At 39.5% G+C, this 24,074-nt stretch overlaps 1 protein-coding gene across 1 annotated transcript in view; it reads left to right on the forward strand.

The window, feature by feature from the left end:
- Positions 1–24,074, forward strand: part of PDE11A (phosphodiesterase 11A) — a 482,125-nt gene that overhangs the window by 222,584 nt on the left and 235,467 nt on the right. The window contains exon 5 of the mRNA XM_058300593.2: positions 9,157–9,221. Within this exon, the coding sequence (XP_058156576.1) occupies positions 9,157–9,221 (65 nt within the window). The remainder of the gene's footprint in view (positions 1–9,156; positions 9,222–24,074) is intronic.

The following is a 24,074-nucleotide window of genomic DNA, read 5'->3' on the forward strand; positions in this document are numbered from 1 at the left end:
CTCTCTTCTCTGTTTTTCTTGTCTCCCTTTTTTTTGTTACATCACCTTGCTGAGTTGGTTTTCTGCAGTGCTCGCGGGCCAGGTGGCTCTCCGCAGCATGTGAGCAAGCCTGCCTTCACAAGGAGGCCCTGGGACATGAACCCAGGGCCTCCCATATGGTAGATGGGAGTCCAACTGTTTGAGCCACAGCTGTTTCCCCTGGTCTGTTTTCTTTTATTAAGTATTTCCTGTGTACTCTGGAGATGATTGCCACTCTTTCAAAGAATGCAGCAGGACTCCCCAGGATGAGACTTTAATATGTTCTTGTTTATTGTGTGAGTCTCTGCCCACCGAGATAACATCTTATGACAACATGAACACATCCATATTCCATAGAGGCATGACCCAGGTGCACCCTTCCCCACACATTCCCCCACCACCATCACCCTGCACCAGTAATCCTGCCAAAAGAACACTCCCACAATTGTATTCTCAGCTACAGTCCTCAACCTCCCCAGATTCACCTGTTTCTTTCTCCAGCCGTCACCCCAGATCCATGGATAGCCCAACCCACCCCCACCACCTCCACTCACACTCACACTCTACCACTGTCAAGCCCACTTACATGGCTGCGCCACCACTAACCTGTCCACTGCCAAACCACTCCCTCCACCTTTCCATAGATTCTGCCCAGGCTTACTTCACTCAACATAAGGTCTTCAAGATTCATCCATGTTGTGCCATGTGTCAATTCTTCCTTCCTTCTTACAGCTGAGTAATATTCCTCATATACACCACATTTTGTTTATCCACTCATCTGTTGATGAACACTTGGATTACTTCTCCAACTTTTGGCAATTGTGAATAACGTTGTGATGAACACTGGTGTGCATGTATTTGTTCATGTCCCTTCCACATCCTCTCCAACACTTGTAGTTTTCTCTTTTTTTAATAGCAGCCAGTCTAATAGGTATAAGATGATATCAACACTTGTAGTTTTGATTTGCATTTCCCTTATAGCTAGTGATGTTGAGTATCTTGTCATGTGCTTTTTAGCCATTTGTATTTCCTCTTTGGAAAAGTGTCTATTCAAATCTCTTGCTCATTTTTTAAATGGGTTGTCTTTTTATTTTCAAGTTGTAAGATTTCTTTTTATATGCTGGATATTAGGCCCTTATCAGATAAGTGGTTCCCAAATATTTTCTCCCATTGAGTAGCCTGCCTTTTCACTTTTTTTTTTTTTTAAGATTTATTTATTTATTTATTTCTCTCCCCTTCCCTTCCCACCCCGGTTGTCTGTTCTCTGTGTCTGTTTGCTGCATCTTCTTTGTCCGCGTCTGTTGTCGTCAGCGGCACGGGAATCTGTGTTTCTTGTTGTTGCTTCATCTTGTTATGTCAGCTCTCCGTGTGTGCGGCGCCATTCCTGGGTAGGCTGCACTTTCTTTCACACTGGGCGGCTCTCCTTCCTGGGCTCACTCCTTGCGCGTGGGGCTCCCCTACGCAGCGGACGCCCCTGCGTGGCAGGCACTCCTTGTGCGCATCAGCACTGTGCATGGGCCAGTTCCACATGAGTCAAAGAGGTCCGGGGTTTGAACCGTGGACCTCCCATGTGGTAGACGGATGCCCTAGCCACTGGGCCAAGTCCGCTGCCTGCCTTTTCACTTTCTAGACAAACTCCTCTGAAGCACAAAAGTGTTTAATTTTGAGGAGGTCCTAGTTATCTATTTTTCCTTTTTTTGCTCATGCTTTGGGTGAAAAGTTTATGAAACCATTTTCTACTACAAGATCTCATACATTATCTTATAGGAGTTTTGTGGTTTTGGCTCTTATATTTAGGTCTTTGAACCATCTTGAGTTAATTTTTGTATAGGGTATGAGATGGCAATCCTCTTTCTTTTATTTTATTTTTTGTTTATTCTGAAAAGATACATAGATCACACAAAATGTTACATTAAAAAATATAGGAGGTTTTCATGTGTTCCACTTCCCACATACTCGCACTTTCATTCTTTTAGATATGAATATCCAGTTTTCCAAAGACCATTTGTTGAAGACACTATTCTGTCCCAGTTGAGTGTGCTTGGTGGCTTTGTTGAATAATCAGTTGGCCATCTATGTCTAGGTCTATATCAGAACTCTCCATTTCGTTCCATTGTTCAGTAGTCTATCCTTGTGCCAGTATAGTACCATGCAGTTTTGACTACTGTAGCTTTGTAGTATGCTTTATAGCAGGTAGCATGAGTCCTCCAATTTTTTCATTTTGATGGTTTTTGAAAGTTCTGCTTTTACATGTCAAGGGTTCAAATATTCTGACATTTCATCCCAAGTTACTTGTTTATCTTATCTATTCTCCATAAGTTCTTCATTCTCTTTTATTCTTTGGACATTTCCCAGGTTTTTTTTCTCAAAGTGCTGAAACCAGAAGTGCATTCATCATTCCAGGTAACACTAGTTTTTAGGAGGCAGGGTAAATTAAGCTCCTCACTATGCAGTAATCTCTATAGTTCCTTGAGTGCAGGGATATTTTTTTTCTTTTTTCTTTCACAGTTTTAACCCCAGCACCTACTATACTTCTTATCACCTACAGGCACTCAGTACATATTTGTTGCATCAGAGGACAGTTTCCAAACTGCCTATCTGTTGCACAAATATAAGATGAGCATGTATCAGATTTATTTATTTCATAAATTAGGGAAATCAACAGACTGTAAAGGTGGTTCTTATGTAGGCATTGAAAAATTGTAGACATAAAACTGCTAGGTTAGATTTTAAAAAGTGGTTACTCTCATCCAAGACAATGAAATTGTAACCATTGGGCTTCTCTTTTCTACTGCACAGAAATCATTTGCCTCTTTACTTGAATAAAATTCATTTGCATTGCTATAGGACAAAAATCATTTGCATTGTATCACTTTTTCTGAAGTTAACATTTACCTCTAGAGATTTGTAAAATATCCTGAATTATAGTGACATTACCCATTTGTCAAGGCCTATGGAACTGTTCAGCACAAAGTGTAAACCATAGTGTAAACTATAGATTTTGGTTAGCAGCAGTGCTTCATTATTGGTTTATCAACTGTAGCAAGCAACTATATTACACTAATCTAAGATGTCAATATTTGTGTTGGTGTGTGTGTGGGGGGTAAAACAAAGTTTCTAAAAGTAAGTTAAACAAAATATTCTATTATGTCAGGAAATTGAAAGAAATATCCTTCTTGATTTCCAAATGCAGAAACAATGGATAGGTCATTGGTAATTTGATTAATAGATAGCAAGTCTAGTCTTTTACTTCAAGTTTCAAGTTACGTTTCATCTATTTTATTCAAATTTGGGCATATAGTAAGTACTCAATAAATATTTGTAAAATTAATAAATGAAGGCAGGCATTATCTAACTTTGGTTTTGAAGGAGTCTAGTCAAAATAATTTGCTGTTACAATACCACATATTTATTCTTATGAGAGCAGTGAGGAGTAGTAGGAAAACTGGGGGCTGTGGAATTAGACTGGCATGGTTCAAATTGCAATTCTGAGAAGGGATTTGGCCCAATGGATAGGGAGTCCACCTACCACATGGGAGGTCCAAGGTTCAAACCCAGGGCCTCCTGACCCATGTGGTGAGCTGGCCCACACACAGTGCTGATGCGCACAAGGAGTGCCATGCCACACAGGGGTGTCCTCCGTGTAGGAGAGCCCCCCACGCAAGGAATGCACACTGTAAGGAGAGCTGCCCAGTGTGAAAAAAGTGCAGACTGCCCAGGAGTGGCACCGCACACACAGAGAGCTGACACATCAAGATGATGCAACAAAATGAGATACAGATTCTGGGTACTGGTGACAAGAATTCAAGCAGACACAGAAGATCACACAGCGAATGGACATGGAAAGCAGACAACTGGGGGGGGGCAGGGAAGGGAAGAGAAATAAATAAAAAATAAATCTTTTAAAAAAATTGCAATTCTATGATTTAATGGTTATATGGCTTTAAGCAAACCACTTAACCTCTCTAAGCCTTAGAATCCATCAATAAAATGGAAGTATCTACTTTGCTGGGATGTTGTAAGCATTGATGCATACATAAATGATTCTTAATAACATATGCAAAATACCTGATACAGACATGCAGTAAAATGGTAAGATACAGCCTGAACATGATAAAAAAAGGAGAGACAAATTTCCTGTTATCATAGCAAATATTGGGAAAGCATCACAAAAGATGAGAAATCAAAGTAGAGATATAGGACGAACACCTTCTTTTAGAACCTGTGACAATTTCCCATTCTGCAAACACAAATGAAATGTTTCTACTTTTTATCCTATTTTTGTTTTAACTTTAAGAATTATTTAGGGTATATTTTGAGGGATTTATTATTTGGTGATAGCAAATAATTTCTGTGGCCTCCTCACATTTTGAGACCAAGAATATTGTAGCTGGATCAAGATTTCTAAGTGATTGATTTTTATTAAAGTCCTCACTTAAGATAGGTGTTCCAGTTACTTTTGCTGTATAACAAATAAGCCCAAACTTAGAGGCTTAAACCAAGCATGTTGTTATACTCACAGACCTGTGGATCAGGAATTTGGAGAGGGCACAGCAGGAATGGCTAGACTCTCTCCAGGGCATATGAGATCTCATTTGGGAAAATTCAATAATTGGGGGTAGCTTAGTGGCTGGGAACTGGAATCTTCTGAAAGTTTGTTCACTCACATGTTTGGCACCAGGACTGGGATGGCTGACCACAGTACCTACACATGGCCTCTCTATGCAACTTGGCTCCCTTTCAGCATGGTGACCTCAGGGTAATTGGACTTGTTTCATGGTGCCTCAGGGCACCAGCTACATATATTCCAGCAGAGAAGCCAGAAGCTGCATTGTCTTTTATGACAGCCTTGGAAGGCACATAGCATGTCTTCCATATACTCTATTGTCTGAAATATTTGGAAGCTCACTCATATTCAAGGGGAGCAGACATAGACCTTACCTCTTGGGAAGAGGGTGGCAAGGTCACATTATTGAGAAGAATGTGGGCTAGGAGATATTGTCCTGGTCATCTTTGGAAAATAAAATGTGCAAAAATGAGTGATTCTATAGAGACTGTGTTCATAGTAGAATAAGAAATGAAATATGTTCTGTGGTTGCCAAGGCTATTTCCTTGCACTTGAGCTACCTTCACTATCCTGCATTCTGCTAGTCATACACAGTTTTCTTTGTGGTGGTCTTTTCTTTTTTTCTTTTTCCTACTGTTGCATTTTCCTACTGATTAACTTACTGATAACCCTGCTTTAATATTTAATACAGTCCCAGGTCTCAAATCATTTTCTCAGGTGCCCATCAATTCTTTGTAAATGGTTAGTTGAAAAGGCCTTTGAAGCATGACTGCATCTGGCTAAGGCAAATCTAAATGTCAACCTTGGAAGGAGCCAGTGACATTCAGATGTAGGGGACTTGTTTTTCTATCCTGAGGTATAGCTGTCAAAAGAGGGCCAGAAATGGTGCCTTTCCCACTCACCATTTTTAGTGTTGTGCAAAGAACTGGTATGTTAGAGTCAGGCAGACTTGCATTAATCCTAGTTACTACATTTAGTTGTGCAAAGCTGAGCAAGTTCCTTAAAAATTCCAGGTTTCCTTCTTTATATACCAAAGATAAAAATCACAACTTTACAAGGTTGTAATAAAGAAATTAAATAACCTAAAAAGCTCTTGATATAGAGCCTGGTTGCCTTAAGAACTCAATTAATAGTAGTTAATAATAAGGAAAGTAAATAGGAAAAGGAGGAAGGCAATGAAAACTCCTGAGAGAAATAAGTAGCTATATTGTTAGAGTCTACAAGAAGTGCACAGGATTCTTCCCCATCATCTTTCTCTTGTTCATACCAGGTGGATTCTAGACCAAATGTAATTCTCATTGCAAAGCTTCTCTTCCTTCTTTTCCCAGTTCTCTCTTCTCTCTACTTTTCTTTTTCCTTTATTTTCTTCTTCTTTCTTGTCTCTTCCTCTACTATCTATTCTTTTCTGTTACTCCTGTATTACTCAGGATTGAGTTCAGCTACATTTAACAGAAAAATGCAAAACAATACTGACATAAGAAGATAGAGGTTTGTTTTTTTTTCACACACAAGAAGTCCACATCCAAGCAGTCTAGGGATAATATGGTGAGCCCCCAGTTTATCGAGAACCGAAGTGCTTCTCTGCTACACTTAACATATCACTGTATGGTTCAATATAGCTGCTCAAGCTTCAGGCATCACAGTTACATTATAACCAGCAGGACATAGGAAAGGATTATTTTTTAAAAGACATATAAATACTACGCTTCCACAGCTTTAAGTAAGTAGACTCTTTGGAAATCCCACACAACACTTCCGTTTAACAGAATTTAATCAAATGACCATACAACCTCAAGTAAGGTCAAGAAAAATGGTCTTTTATTCTGGGAAGCAATATAGCTAGATAAAAAGCAGAGTCCTGTTACTAAGAACAAGAGAAAGAATGGGTTTTGGTGTAGCAATGAACAGTTTTTGTCACAACTTTTATTTTACTTTTCCTATTTCCTTCTAGTTTACCTCTGTAAACTCATGACAAAAATGTCCTTTTCATCCAAGAATTGAACCCCAAAAGTGCTAGTGATAAAGACTTATATAATAAAATGCAAATATATAAACACATATATTGAGAAAGTGTTTGCTATAAAATAGAGACTCGAGATGTAGACTGTCCTTAGAAAGAGAAAGTTAATCCTAATAAAGGAGCTATGCTCACTCAGATTGCAGGGAGAGCAGGATCTATAGTAGGACCTGGGAGCAGGTATGAGGACCTAGTTGCACTTTTCACAAGAGTGGTAGAATGGAGGAAAAGAAACAGGGAGAGTAGAGCTTGGTGGGTAGACTTCTGAACTTGCTTACAGAGAAAGGCAACTCAGACCTGGAAACTGAGTCAGAAACCGACTACTGAAATCCTGAGAAATGTTTGTCAGTCATTCCTGTGGGCAGATCCAGCGAAGTAGAGTGATGGGAGAATAGCAGCTCCTGGGTAATGAGAGAGGAGCCCACGAAGCTAGGATAGGATGTAAGGCAAGTAAAGAGGAAGTAGTTCAGAATATGAAGATAAAGGAGAAAATTATAAGAATGAGCTCATTGAACATGGTTCTTAACCTTTGCTGTACATCCATATCACGTGGAGAAGGCTTCTAAAAGGTAGATGCCCGGTCTCTCTAAACCAAACTCCACATATAAACACACTGCCTCCCCACCACCCGCCTCACCCAGAGTGGAACATGACTCCCAGAGATGAGCCTCCCTGGGACCAAGAGATTATTACCAAGAACCAATTAGGGATACATCTCAAAAGAGACCCTGACCAAAAGGGGAAAACATTAAATTCAAAAGAGTTTTTACTGTTAAGAGATTTCAAAGTGAGTTGGGAGGTTATTCCATAGGTTATGCTTATGCCATATTTAAGACAGGATCTCACTAGCTACCACAGTAAACAAAGCCTCAGACACGGGTGTTCCTGAGGACTCTAGAGACATCCAGATACTATAAGCAAGGCACACAACCCCATGAAATCAGCACCCCATCAGTGGGCCTTACCTTGAAATAGATGATAACCTATCTCCCCAATGTATCAGTTAGAGTCATGTATAGTTTCCCTACAGATGATTCCTCTACCTCTTTTATTTGAACCTATACAATTAGCAGTATACCTGTTAAAAATATGTCCCAAAGACTTAAATATCCAATCTCTTCATGTGCCAGTTGAACTCTGAATCTCAGCAGAGTTGCAACCAACACCTATCTCCAGGTCATTGGATGCACCCAGGACAACTAACAAAAGGATGATAATGGACAACACCCATCCTAAAAAAACCAGAATATCTACAACTGCAAGTAAATCCATTCCATCTATCTGCTCAATGGGATCTAAGCCCCCTCTCAATCAAAATCAGAGTGGGAATTACCATCCCCAAATCATCAAGATTGAGGAATGAACAAACATAAGGAGGGAATGCAACTATGGATGAAAGTAGACTTATTGTTATTCTAGCAATGGAAGAACTTGTATCATTGTTATAAAGGCAGTGGCCACCAGAGGTTCTGAGGAATGGAGAGGAAAGAATAGGTGCATTGGAATTGTCCTGCATGACATTGCAATGATGGGTACAGGCCATATACATTATGTCAAAACCTATAAAATTCCATGGGACAAAGTGTAAACTGTAATGTAAATAGTCCATGGTTAGTGGCAGTGCTTCAATATGTGTTCAACAATTGTAACAAATATACCACACTAATGAAAGATGTTGTTAATGTGGGAAAGTGTGGGAGGGGGAGGAGGTGGGGATTAAAAACAAAAAGTAATACCCAGACTCCCACCCCTTGAGATTCTAATTCAGGTGGTCTAGAGTGGGGCCTTGACATCAGTAATTTTTAAAGACTTCTAGAACCACTGATCTAGAGGAAAGACAAAAAAGAAGTAACTTTATGATTGCTTAAGGCCTTAAACTCCTTCCCAACTGAAATGACAAACACAGGACTTTTTCTGAGCTACATTTACTTTTTCTGTACCCATACATTCCCTTTCAATGAAATAAATAAGCTTGGTCAGGCTCTTGCACTGGGTGTGCTGGTTTCATTGGATGGGGTGAGGGAGGAAGTGTCCATACTAGGGAAGATTGTTGAAGAAGATTGTTGAAGAAGATGGTTTCCTCTTTTTTATTCTTTGGGTGGTGGCAGCAAAATGTTCACCTGAAAACAATGATGAGTTCCTGATGAAATTCGAGAGTCTGTAGTTCCAGGAGGCCATCTTTTTGGAGGGGAATGTTTTGCTTTCCCTGGTTTTCCATAGATTCTATGTGGTTGTTAAATGGGCAGTGGAAAAAAAAAAAGATTCCCAGAGATGCCTTTTTTCTGATGACCATAGAATAATACACCTCATTGTAAGAATATATCCATATGTTATAAAATGTATTAAAACTTTGACATTACATGCTGTTTAAGAAGTAAACTACAAAATGTAGGATAGAATGTTCCTGTTCTGTCCCTTAGGATTTCTCCACTTAAAGTAGCTTTTTAATCCCCAATTTTCATAATAATCATTTAAAGAAAAATGTTTGCTGCATTATTTTAGAACTGTGAGGAAGCTTGAATTGACCTGGCTGTATTATCTTTCTGCGTGACAGGTGGTGAAGTTTACCAAATCCTTTGAATTGATGTCCCCAAAGTGCAGCACTGATGCTGAGAACAGGTAGGGTTTACGGGTTTCTTATTTGTCTTGTGATGATCTTGGTCCTTGGTATAAACAGCACTATGTAAATCTCTGAGGATAGGAGTTGTGTCTTTATATCAGCAACCACTATTATTGCTTTTCTATATGTCAAAGCTTAAATAAAAACTGTAATTTAAAAATCCATACGTATGTTCAGTTTGCACTCAGTTTTTAAGACCAATCTTAGTTCTTGCTATGTGATTAAAATGTTGCATTTAGCTTATAATCCCTTTCTTCCCTGACCTTTGTAATGTTTTCTAAGTAAATCTTAAAATATTCTGCTGGTTTCTGATCTTTGTATTCAAGGTCATTTCCAAATTAACATGGAGTGGCAATGGACAAACCTGTTTCAGCTAGCAATTTCAATTTCTCCACACACGGAACATTTAACTAAAACTGTTAACTAATAAAGTCAATTTTTAGACATTCTCCAACTAGACAAATAGCCTAATTTTCTGCCTCGTTCTGTCCCTTTCTTTCTCTTCTTCCTTTTTGTTTGCTTATATTTGGCTAATAACATCTTCTAGGAAAAAGAGTGAAAGTTTCTTGTAATTTGACTGCTGCAGTGAATGTCCCAGGATGATGGAGGAGGTTGTTGTTGTGGAGGGAGTGGGGTGAGGGGGGTGGGGAGTGTATGGGGTCCTCATATTTTTTGAATGTAACATTAAAAAAATTAAAGACAAAAAAAGTAAAGGTGGAGGCATTCAGTGACTTTTTGCCAGCTTTGCGCTGAGTTGGCTGCCAGAAAAAAAAAAAAAAAAAAAATGGATTGACTTTACTTTGGTTACCTCCAGAGGAAAGGCTTAAAAAAAAAAAAAAAATTGACCAAAATGTAGAGATAGGAGAAAACCAGGTAAAGCCTCTAGGGCAGCATAATAATTGTGACAGTGATGATGACACTGATACCAGTCACAACCTTGTGAGCAGCTTCCATTCGCTGCGTGCTGAGTGCACCATACACTGAGCTAGATATACTGACATACATTTAGTCCCCAGAGCAATTCTGCAAAGTAGACATCATTACTCCTTATAACGGAGGAGGACACTAAGGTTCAGTGAACTTAGTAATTTGTTCAAGGACCTGCAGCCAGCAAGTTAGCTATATCCAAGGACAAGATCAGCTTCTCCCAACCTCTGGACATTGATCCCATCACCACACACAATTTAAAGTCTGGTATTTGATCCCATCTAGTGAATATCCATTGGGTAAAATGTTTTTCCAAATCTGGCTGATCTTCGAAATCAGCTTGGCAACTAATTCTCAGGGCCCACATAGAGAGAATCTGATTCAGTATGTCAAAAGTGAGATCTTAAAGATGTATATTTTCAAACTCTCCCAGTAATGCCCATTTCAAGATGTAATATTCAAGTGTAATTTGATTTTACATATCTATTATTGATTTTAAGTTCAGGAAATAGAAATCAGTACATTAAAATGTATGCTCTATTTAGTTACTTTACTTTTTATCCAGCACATGAAGTTCAAACGAGGCCTTTGCTACATACTATATAATTCTCCCTATAGAACATTCTGGAAAAGGCTAAATTATAGCACCTACTGCTTGCTGTAGGGATTGGAGGTAGAGAGAAGGCTTTACTACAAAAGAGCACAGGGGGATGTTGGGGTGTGATGGGACTGTTCTAAATCTTGATTGTGTTGGTAGTTATAAAACTATGCATTTGTGTAAACTTGGAGAACTGTCTATTAAAATGGTGAATTTTACGTATGTGAATTCTACCTTAAAATGGGAAAAAGAGGTGTTTTCTGAGAGGTTTTTATTCATGAAAATGTATTTATGTACACATGTGTATCTAAGGGCAGCTAATTTATACCTAACAAAGTTATTTAGGCATAGAGTTACTAGTGGTCTACTCAGCAATTTCCCTAAATGGAATATTGTAACATAATGTGAAATACAATAGAAAAATATATATTGGTCCTGTTTCTTTATATATCTTCCATATGAGGGGGAAAAACATGGAGTTATTAAAAACTGAATCTTTGAAATCCTACTGCAATATTATTCTTTTTTATACCACTGAATGTGTTCCAATGGTCACTGCAGAGTTAAAAAAAAAACTTCTGGCCTTTTCATTATTTTTAATGCTGAAAGAATTTCCATGTCAAAACTAAATGACCCAGGACCCAGAACTGCCCTTAGTACACTTTCAGATCATAAAAAACGAAGAAAGAAAGAAAGGTCAGGTTTTCTTTAGAGAGATATGTGAAGAATGCCTTTGAACTTTGACATTATGAGATAGTCCTCCCCATCATTCTATTTATGGTCCTTATATTAATGTAGGGTGTCCATTATCTCAGCAGACCTTTCCTGGATGGTCTAGTAATTTTCCTCTTGTAGATGTGGGATCTTCAGTCATTTATTGGAAGTCAAAGGAATAAAGACAAGTAGCTTTTGCATTTTCTTTGTCAGTGGCCATGGAGTAGACATTGAAACAGAATAGAGGTCTACAAATCACAGCCTGCTCTCAACACATTGTAAATTTTTACTTTAAACTTTTATCACTCAACATCTTCACTAAAAAAATGTCCATTAGACACCCTAGTCCTCGCAACATCACTCAGAATTGTAATAGGATAGTTTTTAAAGATAAATTCTAAGGTGTCATGCAACAAAGTTTCCAGGTACTATTTTAATTTTGATTAATTCAGGTTTGGAGTTTCCCACCTTTAATAGAAGTCCTTGAAAAAAATTTTTAAAACCAATTTTATGGCTGACTCATCATTTCTGCTTATTGATTTATACGACCAACTCCTTTGTCATAGCTAGTATCTCTTGAGCTGCACACAATTAATACCAATGATTTCAAGAGCTGGAAATAATTTGATCCATCCCTCTCTGTGATGTGTGCCGCCTCTCGGACATCCTTGGTAGCACCCCTAATAATAAGAGTCTTACCGTGTCGTGATGGATAGGGACATTGATAGGGAGTTCTAATTGTCAGAAAGGCATTTTATGTTGAGTTACATTCCTGTAACTTCTGCATTTTGTTCTAAATGTGTCCACTGGAGACACTTACTCCTCCATTAATTTTGTTTCTTCAGTAGTCACTTATTGAGTACTTACTCTGTGCTGGGTGTTCTGCTAGGTGATGGGGGTTACAGAGATTAAAAAACAAATCAGCAGTCTCTGCACTCTAGGAGCTCAAGGCCAATGAACAGAAGTGGGAGTACATTAAGCATATAACATAAAGTAACTCAGATTTTACCAGGTTTCCAGGCTGTGGCTATAAATAGAGCTACATTAATAGTAATAATTCACTTTTAACTGCTTGGTCATTTTTCCCAATAATGTAAAATCCTCTGTCCTTGAAGCATTTCTTGGAGTCTCAAAGTTGGTTTTTCAAACCAGTTTTATTGCTGACTCCTCATTTCTTCCAAGTGCTTACTCATCAATTTTACCTCACCCTCTGGACGGGGCAGAGTAGCAGCTGCTGAGTGGACTTCCCATCCCACTCTAGAATTCCCATGGGCATAACTGCCGTCCTCACCAGTGCGGTGCCACAGCTCTTTGTCTTTGTTTGGCCTTCCCAAACCCGAACACGGCTGAGTAATTTGTGCAGAAGCAGGAAGAAGACTCACATCCCTTATGATGTCTCACAGTTTGTTGCACCACCTTAAACAACCCAGTGTATAACCCCATTTTTACAAGTTTTTGTTTGTAACCTGTCTTTATCCAAAGGACTCAGACATTCATGGGGCCAGACTTATGAAGCAGATCATAGATTGTGGGCCAGCCATCAAGTCGTTGTGATTCCCTATCTCTCTTCCACCTGGGTGATCAGGCTTGGATGCTCAAAGCTTGCTCATAGTCCCTTTCCCTCCCTGCATGTGAATTCATGCACATAGGTGCCCAGAGGCCATAGGCTCTCACTACCAACAGGCCCGAATCTCAGTTAAGTCTCACATTGCTTTAAATGTGAGTAAATCAATGACTGCAATGCAATCAGTACCTTCTATAAAAGGTATGTGAAGGTGATATTTTAATACAGAGGTGGGACATCCAACTCATCTGGGGAGAAATAGGTGATCCTCAGGGATAGCTTTCAGTCTTATAGTATTATAGGAATTAGCGAAGGGAGCCACCTTCCAGGCAGATGAAACATCACAGATAGAGGCATGGAAGTGAGAGAGAGAACACAGGATATTTCATATTTAGGGCTGTGAGCTCTTGTCACAAAGCTCTCCATGATTCACAGTGATGGTCCTTAACTCCTCCTGCCCAGAATGCCATCCAACTGGAATGAGTGTCCTATCAGATCCTTCTGAGATGCTCAAACTGCCCACACTTAGAAGCCCCTCCTAATTAGCCTGGAGGCTGGCTACATACCTGCTTGCTCACAGGGGAGTCACAGCATATTCAGATTTGTGTGCTGAAAATCACCTTCCACTCCTATGGGCAGTAGTGTAGAAGAACTACTGGAGAAATGGCAAACTGAAGCCACCCACGGATTACAACTATTGCCTTAACCACATGGCAACAGTTCAGTACTGGAGGATGGCCACCCCGTCTCTGGAGAAGCAACCCCTGTTTTTTACCGTTCCTTGTTTCTCATGTCCCCAGACTCTTCACCATGTTTTTCACTCTCCCCTAATATGCTCTTATTCGCCAGGGTCCTTCTTAAAGTGTCATTTCCCAGAATGGAACATGGTTTTCCATATGATTCCAGAATCAGGGCAGATTAGAGAGAGTGAGAGATGTACCTCCCTTTTTCAGATATTGTACTGTTAATGCATTGATCATTCACAATCTAGTGTTGTCAAAACTTACTTTTTAAAAAATTTAAGGTCTTGTCCAATCCATTCAACTCTTCACCTCTCCAGGTTTCACTTTAGGACCTTTCCTGAGAGTCCTAGTTTAAGAATATTCAGTGAATCAGCCTGAGAAGGCTTTCTTTTTGCTATTGTTCAAATTTTAATAAAACTGTTTCCTACTCTCCCTGGTAACAGGTAGTGTAAACGATCATATATATTTGGAGATGGAAAAGAATGTTTATGGAAATCTTAATAGCTAGAAATTTTTATTTAGTTTTAAATATATTTGATCACAGTGTTTATGTATCTCCTGGGTATAAATATGGATGCTTTGGAAATTGCACTTTCTCAGCTCTCTTATTAAGGTGCCAAAAAAAAAAAAAAACAAACCCCAAAACAAATGGTAACTTAGTGTCTATAATTTCTGGAAGGTAACATCTAACTAGAAAGGAATTATTTACATAATCAGTGAATGGAATATAGTGAAAATATTGTCATTAAAAACCACAAGTTTTAGAACCATCTCAGCCCTCTTGCGGTGGGGATGTTGAATGGAAAGTTTAATCTTTTTGTAATCTTTATAATATATTTTTCATGTGTTACTACCAGAAGGGAAGGTGAAAAATAAAACTAGAAATCTTAGAGCAACTAAAGGCAAGGCCTTTTGTTTACTGAACCTTTGAGTCAGCCTGCAGCTTCTGGAGAATGGGAAGCCAAAATGTTCTATTTGAAAAGATGAGAGGGTATAGTGGGCAGAATAATGTCCCCCCAAAGATATCCATATAGTAACCCCCAGAACCTGTGAATATGTTACCTTCCATGGCAAATGGATTTTGCCGATGTGATTTAGAATCCTGAGAGAAGCAGATTTTCCTAGAGAGCCTAATGTAATCACAAAGGTCACCATAAATGAAGGACGGAGGCAGGAATGTCAGAGGAGGAGATGTGACAACAGATGCAGAGGAGTTAGAGTGCTATAGCTTGAGAATGGTTCAACCCACCATTGCTGGCTTTGAAGACGGGAGTATAAGACCATGAACCAAGAAATGTGAGTAGCCCCCAGAATCAGAAAAAGGCAAAGAAACAGATGCTCCTCTCAAGCGCCAGAAGGTATGCAAGCCTGCCAATGCCTTGTTTTTAACCCAGTGAGACCCATTTTGGACCCTGACTGAATGGTTAGAATTGTAGTATAACTTTGTATTGTTTTAAACCATAAAATTTGTGGTAATTTGTTACAGCAGCAATAGAAAAGTAATCCAGGAGGTCTGAATTTAAAGGGAGTCCAAGAAGAAGAAAATTGGGAAACGGACTTGGCCCAGTGGTTAGGGCGTCCGTCTACCACATGGGAGGTCCACGGTTCAAACCCCGGGCCTCCTTGACCCGTGTGGAGCTGGCCCATGCGCAGTGCTGATGCGCGCAAGGAGTGCCCTGCCACGCAGGGGTGTCCCCCACGTAGGGGAGCCCCACGCGCAATGAGTGCGCCCCGTAAGGAGAGCCGCCCAGCGCGAAAGAAAGTGCAGCCTGCCCAGGAATGGTGCCGCCCACACTTCCCGTGCCACTGACGACAACAGAAGTGGACAAAGAAACAAGACGCAGCAAATAGACACAGAGAACAGACAACCGGGGGAGAGGGGGGAATTAAATAAATAATAAATCTTTTAAAAAAAAAGAAGAAAATTCAGGGAAAAAAAAGGAGTAGGGAGATTCAAGCAACATCTTCAAGGATGAAGAGTGATAAGTAACATAGATAGAGGTCAAAACTTGTGGGGAAAACTTGGTCAATGAGAAATCTAAGGGGTGGGGCAGTAAAGGATTTGTACGAACTGGTTTTTGCAGTGCTCAATTTTAAATTATTATGCCTGCTTTGTTCCTTGTGTGACATTCTGTTTGCTATATTCAATTGCTAGAGGAGCTCTGGTGGCAAATTCCAGTGCATCTCTGTGCAGTCCCTTGAGGTGGCTCTGAGCTCACAAAACCAATTTTCATGTTTTTATAGGCTACTTATGGAAGATGGAGAAAGACAGAATAAGAGATCTTTTAAGACTCAATTAAAAAAAAAACATTTAAAGTTAGTAATTCGTTCTATTATGGGTGCTACTTCAGTGAAACCATTGTTTCCTCGATGATCAAATAAGGAAGATAAACTAGGTTATCTTAAATGTCTCTTCTAACAACAAAGTTCCAGGAAGCTATGATTATGTGAATCCACTGTTATGCCTTATGGTGATTTCTCATTTAATTAGGGAAAGAGAATTAACTATCATTAAAAGTCTAGTATCTGTCAGACTTTTACATACATTGCCTTAGTTAATGCTCACAAACATTTATTTACACGTTATTGTTTTATTTTACAAATGAGGAAACTGAGGCCCAGGTAGTTTAAGTAACTTGTACACAGTGCCAAGCCAAAAAGTGTTGAGCTCTTAGTCTCAGAGCAAGTTTTTCCCATACCTTCATTTAAGCTTATGCCTGAAGGAACTCTCTTGTCTATCTAATGCTCAGTCTATTAAGACTCTAGATACATTTACATCTGAACGAGAATGACTGGGTATGTATATGTAAAAGACACAAATGCTAACAACCTAGACATAGCCAAACCACAACATGTGCCAAATCATGCAATTGTAGGCAAGAGAAATTGCCAAAACTCTGACGATAAATGAGGAATTTCAAAACAACAAGAGGCTGGTGTGACCAATTCACACATGATGCGGGACTATTATTAAGATGTTGAATATCAATTTGTCAAAGACTTCCAACTGACTAGAAGCTGCTTAACTTCTAATGACAAATGATTCAATTGAAGGAAAAAGGAAAGTATGAATTTAGTCAAATAGGAAATACTAAGAAAACCAGTGTCCTTTGACATTCTAGCAATTTTAAAGGTGCTAAAACAACATTAAGAACTTAGATTACAAAAAGTAGTGTTTCAACATGATGTCATGAATAACTTCAGAAGGTCAAAACTTGCCATCTTCTTTACCGTTAAACAACAAAATCATTCTATGTGTGAAAGGCATAATTTTGGCTCTCATGACCTTCACCCTTTTGTCATGCTTATGAATATGTTACGTGGCAAAAGGGACTGTGCAGACTTAATTAAGGTTACTAATCAGTTAGTTTTAAGATAGGGAGAATGTCATGAATTATCTGGATGATTCCAATGTAATCATGTGAGCTCTTCAGCATAGAACTTTCTCCAGGCTGAGGGTAGAGGAAGTCATAGAAGTGCTCAGTTGGGGAAATCAGAGCTATGAAGCATGCGAAGGTTCAACCTGAAAGGACCTCAACCCTACAACTGCAAGGAACTGAACTCTGCCTACAACCTGAATTAGCCTTGTAAGCTTCTGAGCCATGCTGTGCCAGTTTTTTTTACTTACAGAGCTGTGAGATAATAAATGGGTGTTGTTTTAAGCTGCTAAGTAGTCTTGATTTGTTATGCAGTTTCAGAAAATTACTCTACTAAAAATGAGATTGAGTCCAAGGAAAACACACACACACACAGAGTGACAGATAAGCTGCTGAATGAATGGGATAAAGCCACATGGCACAGATGAGCAAGAATCTTAATGTAACCTTCCAAGTTATGTTAGATCTTGTAATTCTTAGACATGTTTCTATACAGTTAAAGAATTGCTGGTGGCATGACAGGACAACCTTTAAAGTTTCAGGCAACAAACCATCTAAGTACCATTTAAGGAAGGAATATGAATCTGGTTGTTACCTAACAACCTTCCAATGACACCTCCTAGTAAGTTCAATAGAATGCCAGCATCAGAACTTGCAGAAGGGTGTAAGCAACTTGGAAGAAAATCCTGGAGATGACGGTGGAGCTCTCTTAAATGCTATATCCTCAATGTCTTGATGACTCAGAGGATGATCTGCATGAATAGCGAACACTTTGTGTTGAAAAGTGATTTAGAAGAGTCACACTCTGCATTTGAAGAAATTTTAGAAATGTACTAACCAATTAATTTTGCTTGTAATTTTTCCTCTTTATGTATTTTTTGGGTAATTATATTTTCTTTAAGTATGGCCTACGATAAAAATTTCTGTCTAATATAAAAGGTCTTTTTTAAAAAATTAAATTATCTTAATTGGTAAAAAAAAAAGTATTGCCTCATAGTTTAACAGCATTTTTTTTTTCTTTTCTTAGTTGTTAAAAAATTTTAGCACATCTTATAATTGATGGTATCTTAGAGTCGGTGAAATAAGACGACCCTACCACACTTTGTTTTTCTTGTTTCCCCCTTAACTCATCTACATCTACCCCTGAGTATACATCTACCCCAATTCTGAGAAGCATCAAGGAGACCTTAGGGTTTCCTTCAATTTGAAGATTGAATAGCCTTGTGATTCTTCTCAACATAAGCTTTCTGCCTTGCATTTTTTAGGTCAGAATATTGAAACTTACATTTCAATGTCCTTTTAATTTTGTACTCTTTTCCTTTACAATTCTGTGTGGAATCTAGTTTTACAAACATATTACTCCTTCCTACAATGTTGCACAACCCTTCCTGACTTCACTGTAACTTTTTCCTTTAGTCTTCTAGCCTCCATGACCCAAATCCTGCTATACTTTTAAGGGAAACTGACTTCCATGTCAGTTACAATAAGACAAAATGAGACTAGATTATAGTACGAATTGGTCTGAGGGTCTGTTAGCACGACTCGCAGAGTCGTGTGGGTAACCATCCTTTGTTCTTGACCAGCAGCCAATGATGCATTCAGGGATAGACTTGGAACAGACTGTATTAGCTTGAAGAGACTAAGGGTGATGAATGAGGATTTTGTTTATTCCTGGGAGCAGTGATTGTACTCTGCAATCATATTGTACATTTTATAACTGTGAGATGCGTCTGTCCCAGGTGAGGTGATTGCCAGCATCTATCCAGATTATGATTGTTATTCTGGGCCTGTAAAAACAGTTATGCTTCAAGAAAGTCTATTGTGACTCACCCTCACTTGGTCTTTACTACTCAAAAACAAGCAACCCTAATGAGGCTTTTGGGAGTCAGAAATTCTGTTCCTATCTTGAAGCATGTTGCTAAATGTCTTTACCATGAATCCCAACTGTACCACCTCCATTGTGTATCCCTTAGATTGTGCTCTTCTTGACTGCAACCTGCAATAAAAAGTGTATTTTAAATCTAAGCCCCATTGATGTATATGATTACATATGCAAACACTCTCATATACACATACATATCTGAAGCAAAAGTTTTCTTTTTTTTTTTTTATTTTTATTTTTTATATTTAACTTTATTTTTTTTATTTTTTATTTTTTATTGACTTTGTAATAATATTACATTAAAAATATATATGTGAGGTCCCATTCAACCCCACCCCCCCACCCCCCCTTTCCCCCCCCCAACAACACTCGTTCCCATCATCATGACACATCCATTGGATTTGGTTAAGTACATCTTTGGGCACCTCTGCACCTCATAGACAATGGTTCACATCATGGCCCATACTCTCCTCCATTCCATCCAGTGGGCCCTGTGAGGATTTACAATGTCCGGTGATTACCTCTGAAGCACCATCCAGGGCAGCTCCATGTCCCAAAGACGCCTCCACCTCTCATCTCTTCCTGCCTTTCCCCATACCCATCGTCCACCATGTCCACTTTTCCCAATCCAATGCCACCTCTTCTATGTGGACATTGGATTGGTTGTGTCCATTGCACCTCTATGTCAAGAGGAGGCTCAGATTCCAGATGGATGCTGGATGCAATCCTCCCATTTTCAGTTGTAATCACTCTAGGCTCCATGCTGTGGTGGTTGTCCTTCTTCAACTCCATCTTAGCTGAGTGTGGTAAGTCCAATAGATCAGACTGTAGGTGCTGGAGTCTGTTGAGGCTCAGGACCTGGCTATCACATTGTCAGTCCAGAGATTCAAATCCCCTAAATATATTTTAAACCCCAACATTAGCTGCACCTCCAGCACATTAGCATGAAAGTCTTATGAAGGGAGATCCCATCTGAGTCCAGATTCATCACACATAAACACCATTTCCAAAGAGGGGCCATCTGCCCTGGTAGTTAACCCCATCGGCCATGACCATAACTCCCATGGGTCTCTTTAGCCCTCAAAGGAACCAATATCTGGGGGTTGTATCTGCTTTATCTGTCTCTCTGACTCTGCTCAGTTGTGTATGAGGGCAATCCTTCTGCCAGCCTCCAGACTCTTTTTTAGAAACTCGTAGCCATATAAACTCATTTCTCCTTTCCATTTCCCCCTTACTTTAGGTCAAACAGCATTTTAAAGTCATGGTATTTTATGTAGACATGGATATTCTGCTGATCCGCACTGAACCTTCCGTATAAGGACATTTTCCAGTTGCATCATCAGTTGGTAGTTGATAGTGGTCCCTCGTTGCCAGGGAGGCTCATCCCCGGGTGTCATGTCCCACGCTGGGGGGAAGGCATTGCATTTACATGCTGAGTTTGGCTTCGAGACTGGCCACCTTTGAGTAACATGAAGGCTGACAGGAGGAAATTCCCAGGCACAATGTTGCTCTAGGCCTTGTTCTTATTTTAGGTTTATCAGCTCACAAGCATAGTCATTAGCATCAGGGGCTCACTGTTGAACCCTCACTCCCTCCCGGTCCCCGCCACTGTACCTGGGAGACTGTCGCTGCTCCCCTAGGGACCACGACAGAGCACCACTGGCCAGGAACCCAGTACCCCCCCTGCTGTGGTTTTTAATTGTTGCCACTATGAGTATATCCAAACATTACCATGCACCCTGGACATATGTTCTGTACAGCTCCCTGTCAGCCATATATCACCTGTCATTGGTATCCCATACCAGTATCCCTCCATTGCCATTGTTGAAACACTCTGTGATCCAGAACCCCCCGAAATTTGAAGCCCAATATAATGTCATGGTCCCTTACTAGGGAATGGCATATAGCGATGGGTTTAAAGGATAGATAAAGAACTTGGATAAAGTTAGATAAAGAACTTAGATAAAGAATGTTGACTTGAAAAAATTCCACATCCTATCTTTTTCTTTTTTTTTTTTTTTTCCCCCCTAATTATTCAGCTTTTCTTCACAGGAGTCCTAGACCACAGCAATGTATATATATAATATACAGCACTCCCACACATCCACCAGAAAACCTTTTCCCTTCCACAGTGATACTCTTACGCCCTATTCATATCATATTTACTTAAAGTGATGTACAGAGTCTGAGACATTAGCTTTCTAACAAGGTGACATCTGTGCTTACATTATGGTGCATACTTTAGGATATACAGTTCTTTACATTTTTAGTTATCCTATGTTTTACATTATGGTTTACATTATCAGTCTGTCATCTCCTATATGTTATGGTGTAATATTACATGTTTTATATCCATCCTTGTGTACTCTCAAGAAACTCCTCTCTTACCCCCCATTTACTTTGGTTCCACACATTTAACGTCCATTTTCCCTTCCACCTTGGTGCCCACAGTGACAGCCAACCTCCGTTTCCTGAGGAGCCACTTCCAGAGATAGATGGAATAGTGTTCAGGGCCTAACTTGCTCAACTGCCCCAATGCCCTGGGAGCCACCCTTTCTCTCGAGGGATACAGTTCCCTCTATTTGATGGCATTAGTCCTCCCCAGGATGTGGGTCCACCCCCACTCTCACTACTTGGGTTTCTACCCCATGGTGTCACCCACTCTGGCAGAATGAGCTTTTAGACATTCCCCAGGAGCCTGTCCTGCATCAGACCCTCCCCTCCGAGCATTCTAAACAGGTAACCCTCTTTATTATATTTTGATATGATTTTCTCGGCATTTTACTCTCCACCAACACCTGACCCTCTCCTGTGTTCGTATGCTACCCCTCCCTCCCCCCACTTTTGGGCAACGTTACCCATCCGTCCCTCCCCAGCCACCCTCAAACCCGCAAAGCCCCAACCAAAGGCAACCCCTTGCCCCCCTTTTATCTCTTCTTTGTGTTCATACTTACCACCGTCTCGTCTTAAATTCCACCCCTGCAGACATCGGCTCATATCCTTTCTCCACCCTCCGATTTCCTGTAAGCCTATCGTTCAGTCTCTTGCTATCTAGGGCAGCTTGTTTATTTCATATCATTGAGGTCATGTAGTATTTGTCCTTCAATGTCTGGGTTGCTTCACTCAACATAAGGTTCTCAAGATTCATCCATGTTATCACATGTGTTTGTAGTGTGTTTGTTCTTACAGCCGAGTAGTATTCCATTGTGTGTATATACCACATTTTATTGATCCACTCATCTGTTGATGGGCATTTGGGTTGATTCCAACTTTTGGCAATAGTGAACAATGCTGCTATGAACATTGGTGTACATATATCGGTTTGTGTCCTTGTTTTCAGTTCTGCTGGGTATATACCCAGCAGTGGTATTGCTGGGTCATATGGCAAATCTATGGCTAGTTTTTTGAGAAACCACCATACTGTCCTCTAGAATGGTTGGATCCTTCTGCATTCCCACCAGCAGTGTATGAGTGTTCCCCTTCCTTCACATCCTCTCCAGCACTTGTATTCTTCTGTTTTTTTCATAGCTGCCAATCTTATGGGTGTAAGATGGTATCTCATTGTAGTTTTGATTTGCATTTCCCTGATAGCTAGAGATTTGGAACATTTTTTCATGTGCTTTCTTGCCATTTGTATTTCTTCTTCGGAGAAGTGTCTGTTTAAGTCTTTTTCCCATTTTTTAAATGGGTTGTTTATCTTTTTATTTTCAAGATATAGGAGTTCTTTATATATGCAAGTTATAAGTTTCTTATCAGATATATGATTGCCAAATATTTTCTCCCACTGTGTGGGCTCCCTTTTTACTTTCTTGACAAACTCCTTTGAGGTGCAGAAGGCTTTAATTTTGAGGAAGTCCCATTTATCTATTAGTTCTTTTGCTGCTTGTGCTTTTGGTGAGATATTCATAAATCCATTTCCTATTATAAGGTCCTGTAGATGTTTCCCTACACTGCTTTCTAAGGTTTTTATGGTCTTGGCTCTTATATTTAGGTCTTTGATCCATCTTGAGTTGATCTTTGTATAAGGTGTGAGATGGTAATCCTCTTTCATTCTTCTACATATGGCTATCCAGTTCTCCAGACACCATTTGTTGAATAGGCCACTCTCTCCCAGTTGAGAGGGTTTGGTGGCTTTATCGAATATTATGTGGTTGTATATGTGAGGTTCTATATCAGAGCTTTCAATTCGATTCCATTGGTCTATGTGTCTCTCCTTATGCCAATACCATGCTGTTTTCACCACCGTAGCTTTATAGTATGTTTTGAAGTCAGGTAGTGTGATTCCTCCAATTTCGTTTTTCTTTTTCAGTATGTCTTCGGCTATTCGGGGTCTCTTTCCTTTCCAAATAAATTTCATAGTTAGTTTTTCTAGTTCCTTAAAGAAGGCTGCGTTGATTTTTATTGGGATTGCTTTGAATGTGTAGATCAGTTTTGGTAGGATAGACATCTTAATAATGTTCAGTCTTCCTATCCATGAACAAGGAATAGTCTTCCATTTATTTAGGTCTTCTTTGATTTCCTTGAACAATCTTGTATAGTTCTCGGTGTATAAGTTCTTTACCTCTTTAGTTAAATTTATTCCTAAGTATTTGATTTTTTTATTTACTATTGTGAATGGTATTTGTTTCTTGATTTCCTCCTGATCTTGCTCATTATTGGTGTACAGAAATGCTACTGATTTTTGCGCATTGATCTTATAACCTGCGACTTTACTAAACTCATTTATGAGTTCTAGAATCTTCGTTGTAGATCTCTCAGGGTTTTCTATGTATAGGATCATGTCATCTGCAAATAATGAAATTTTGACTTCTTCCTTTCCAATTTGAATGCCTTTTATTTCTGGTTCTTGCCTCAGTGCTCGAGCAAGTACTTCTAAGACAATGTTAAATAGGAGCGGAGACAGTGGGCATCCTTGTCTTGTTCCTGAGTTTAGAGGGAAGGAGTCTAGGATTTCTCCATTGTAAGCAATATTGGCTTTAGGTTTTTCATATATACTCTTTATCATGTTCAAAAAATTCCCTTGTATTCCAATCTTTTGGAGTGTTTT

Source organism: Dasypus novemcinctus, chromosome 7 (assembly GCF_030445035.2).
Source record: "Dasypus novemcinctus isolate mDasNov1 chromosome 7, mDasNov1.1.hap2, whole genome shotgun sequence".
Taxonomy (NCBI): domain Eukaryota; kingdom Metazoa; phylum Chordata; class Mammalia; order Cingulata; family Dasypodidae; genus Dasypus; species Dasypus novemcinctus.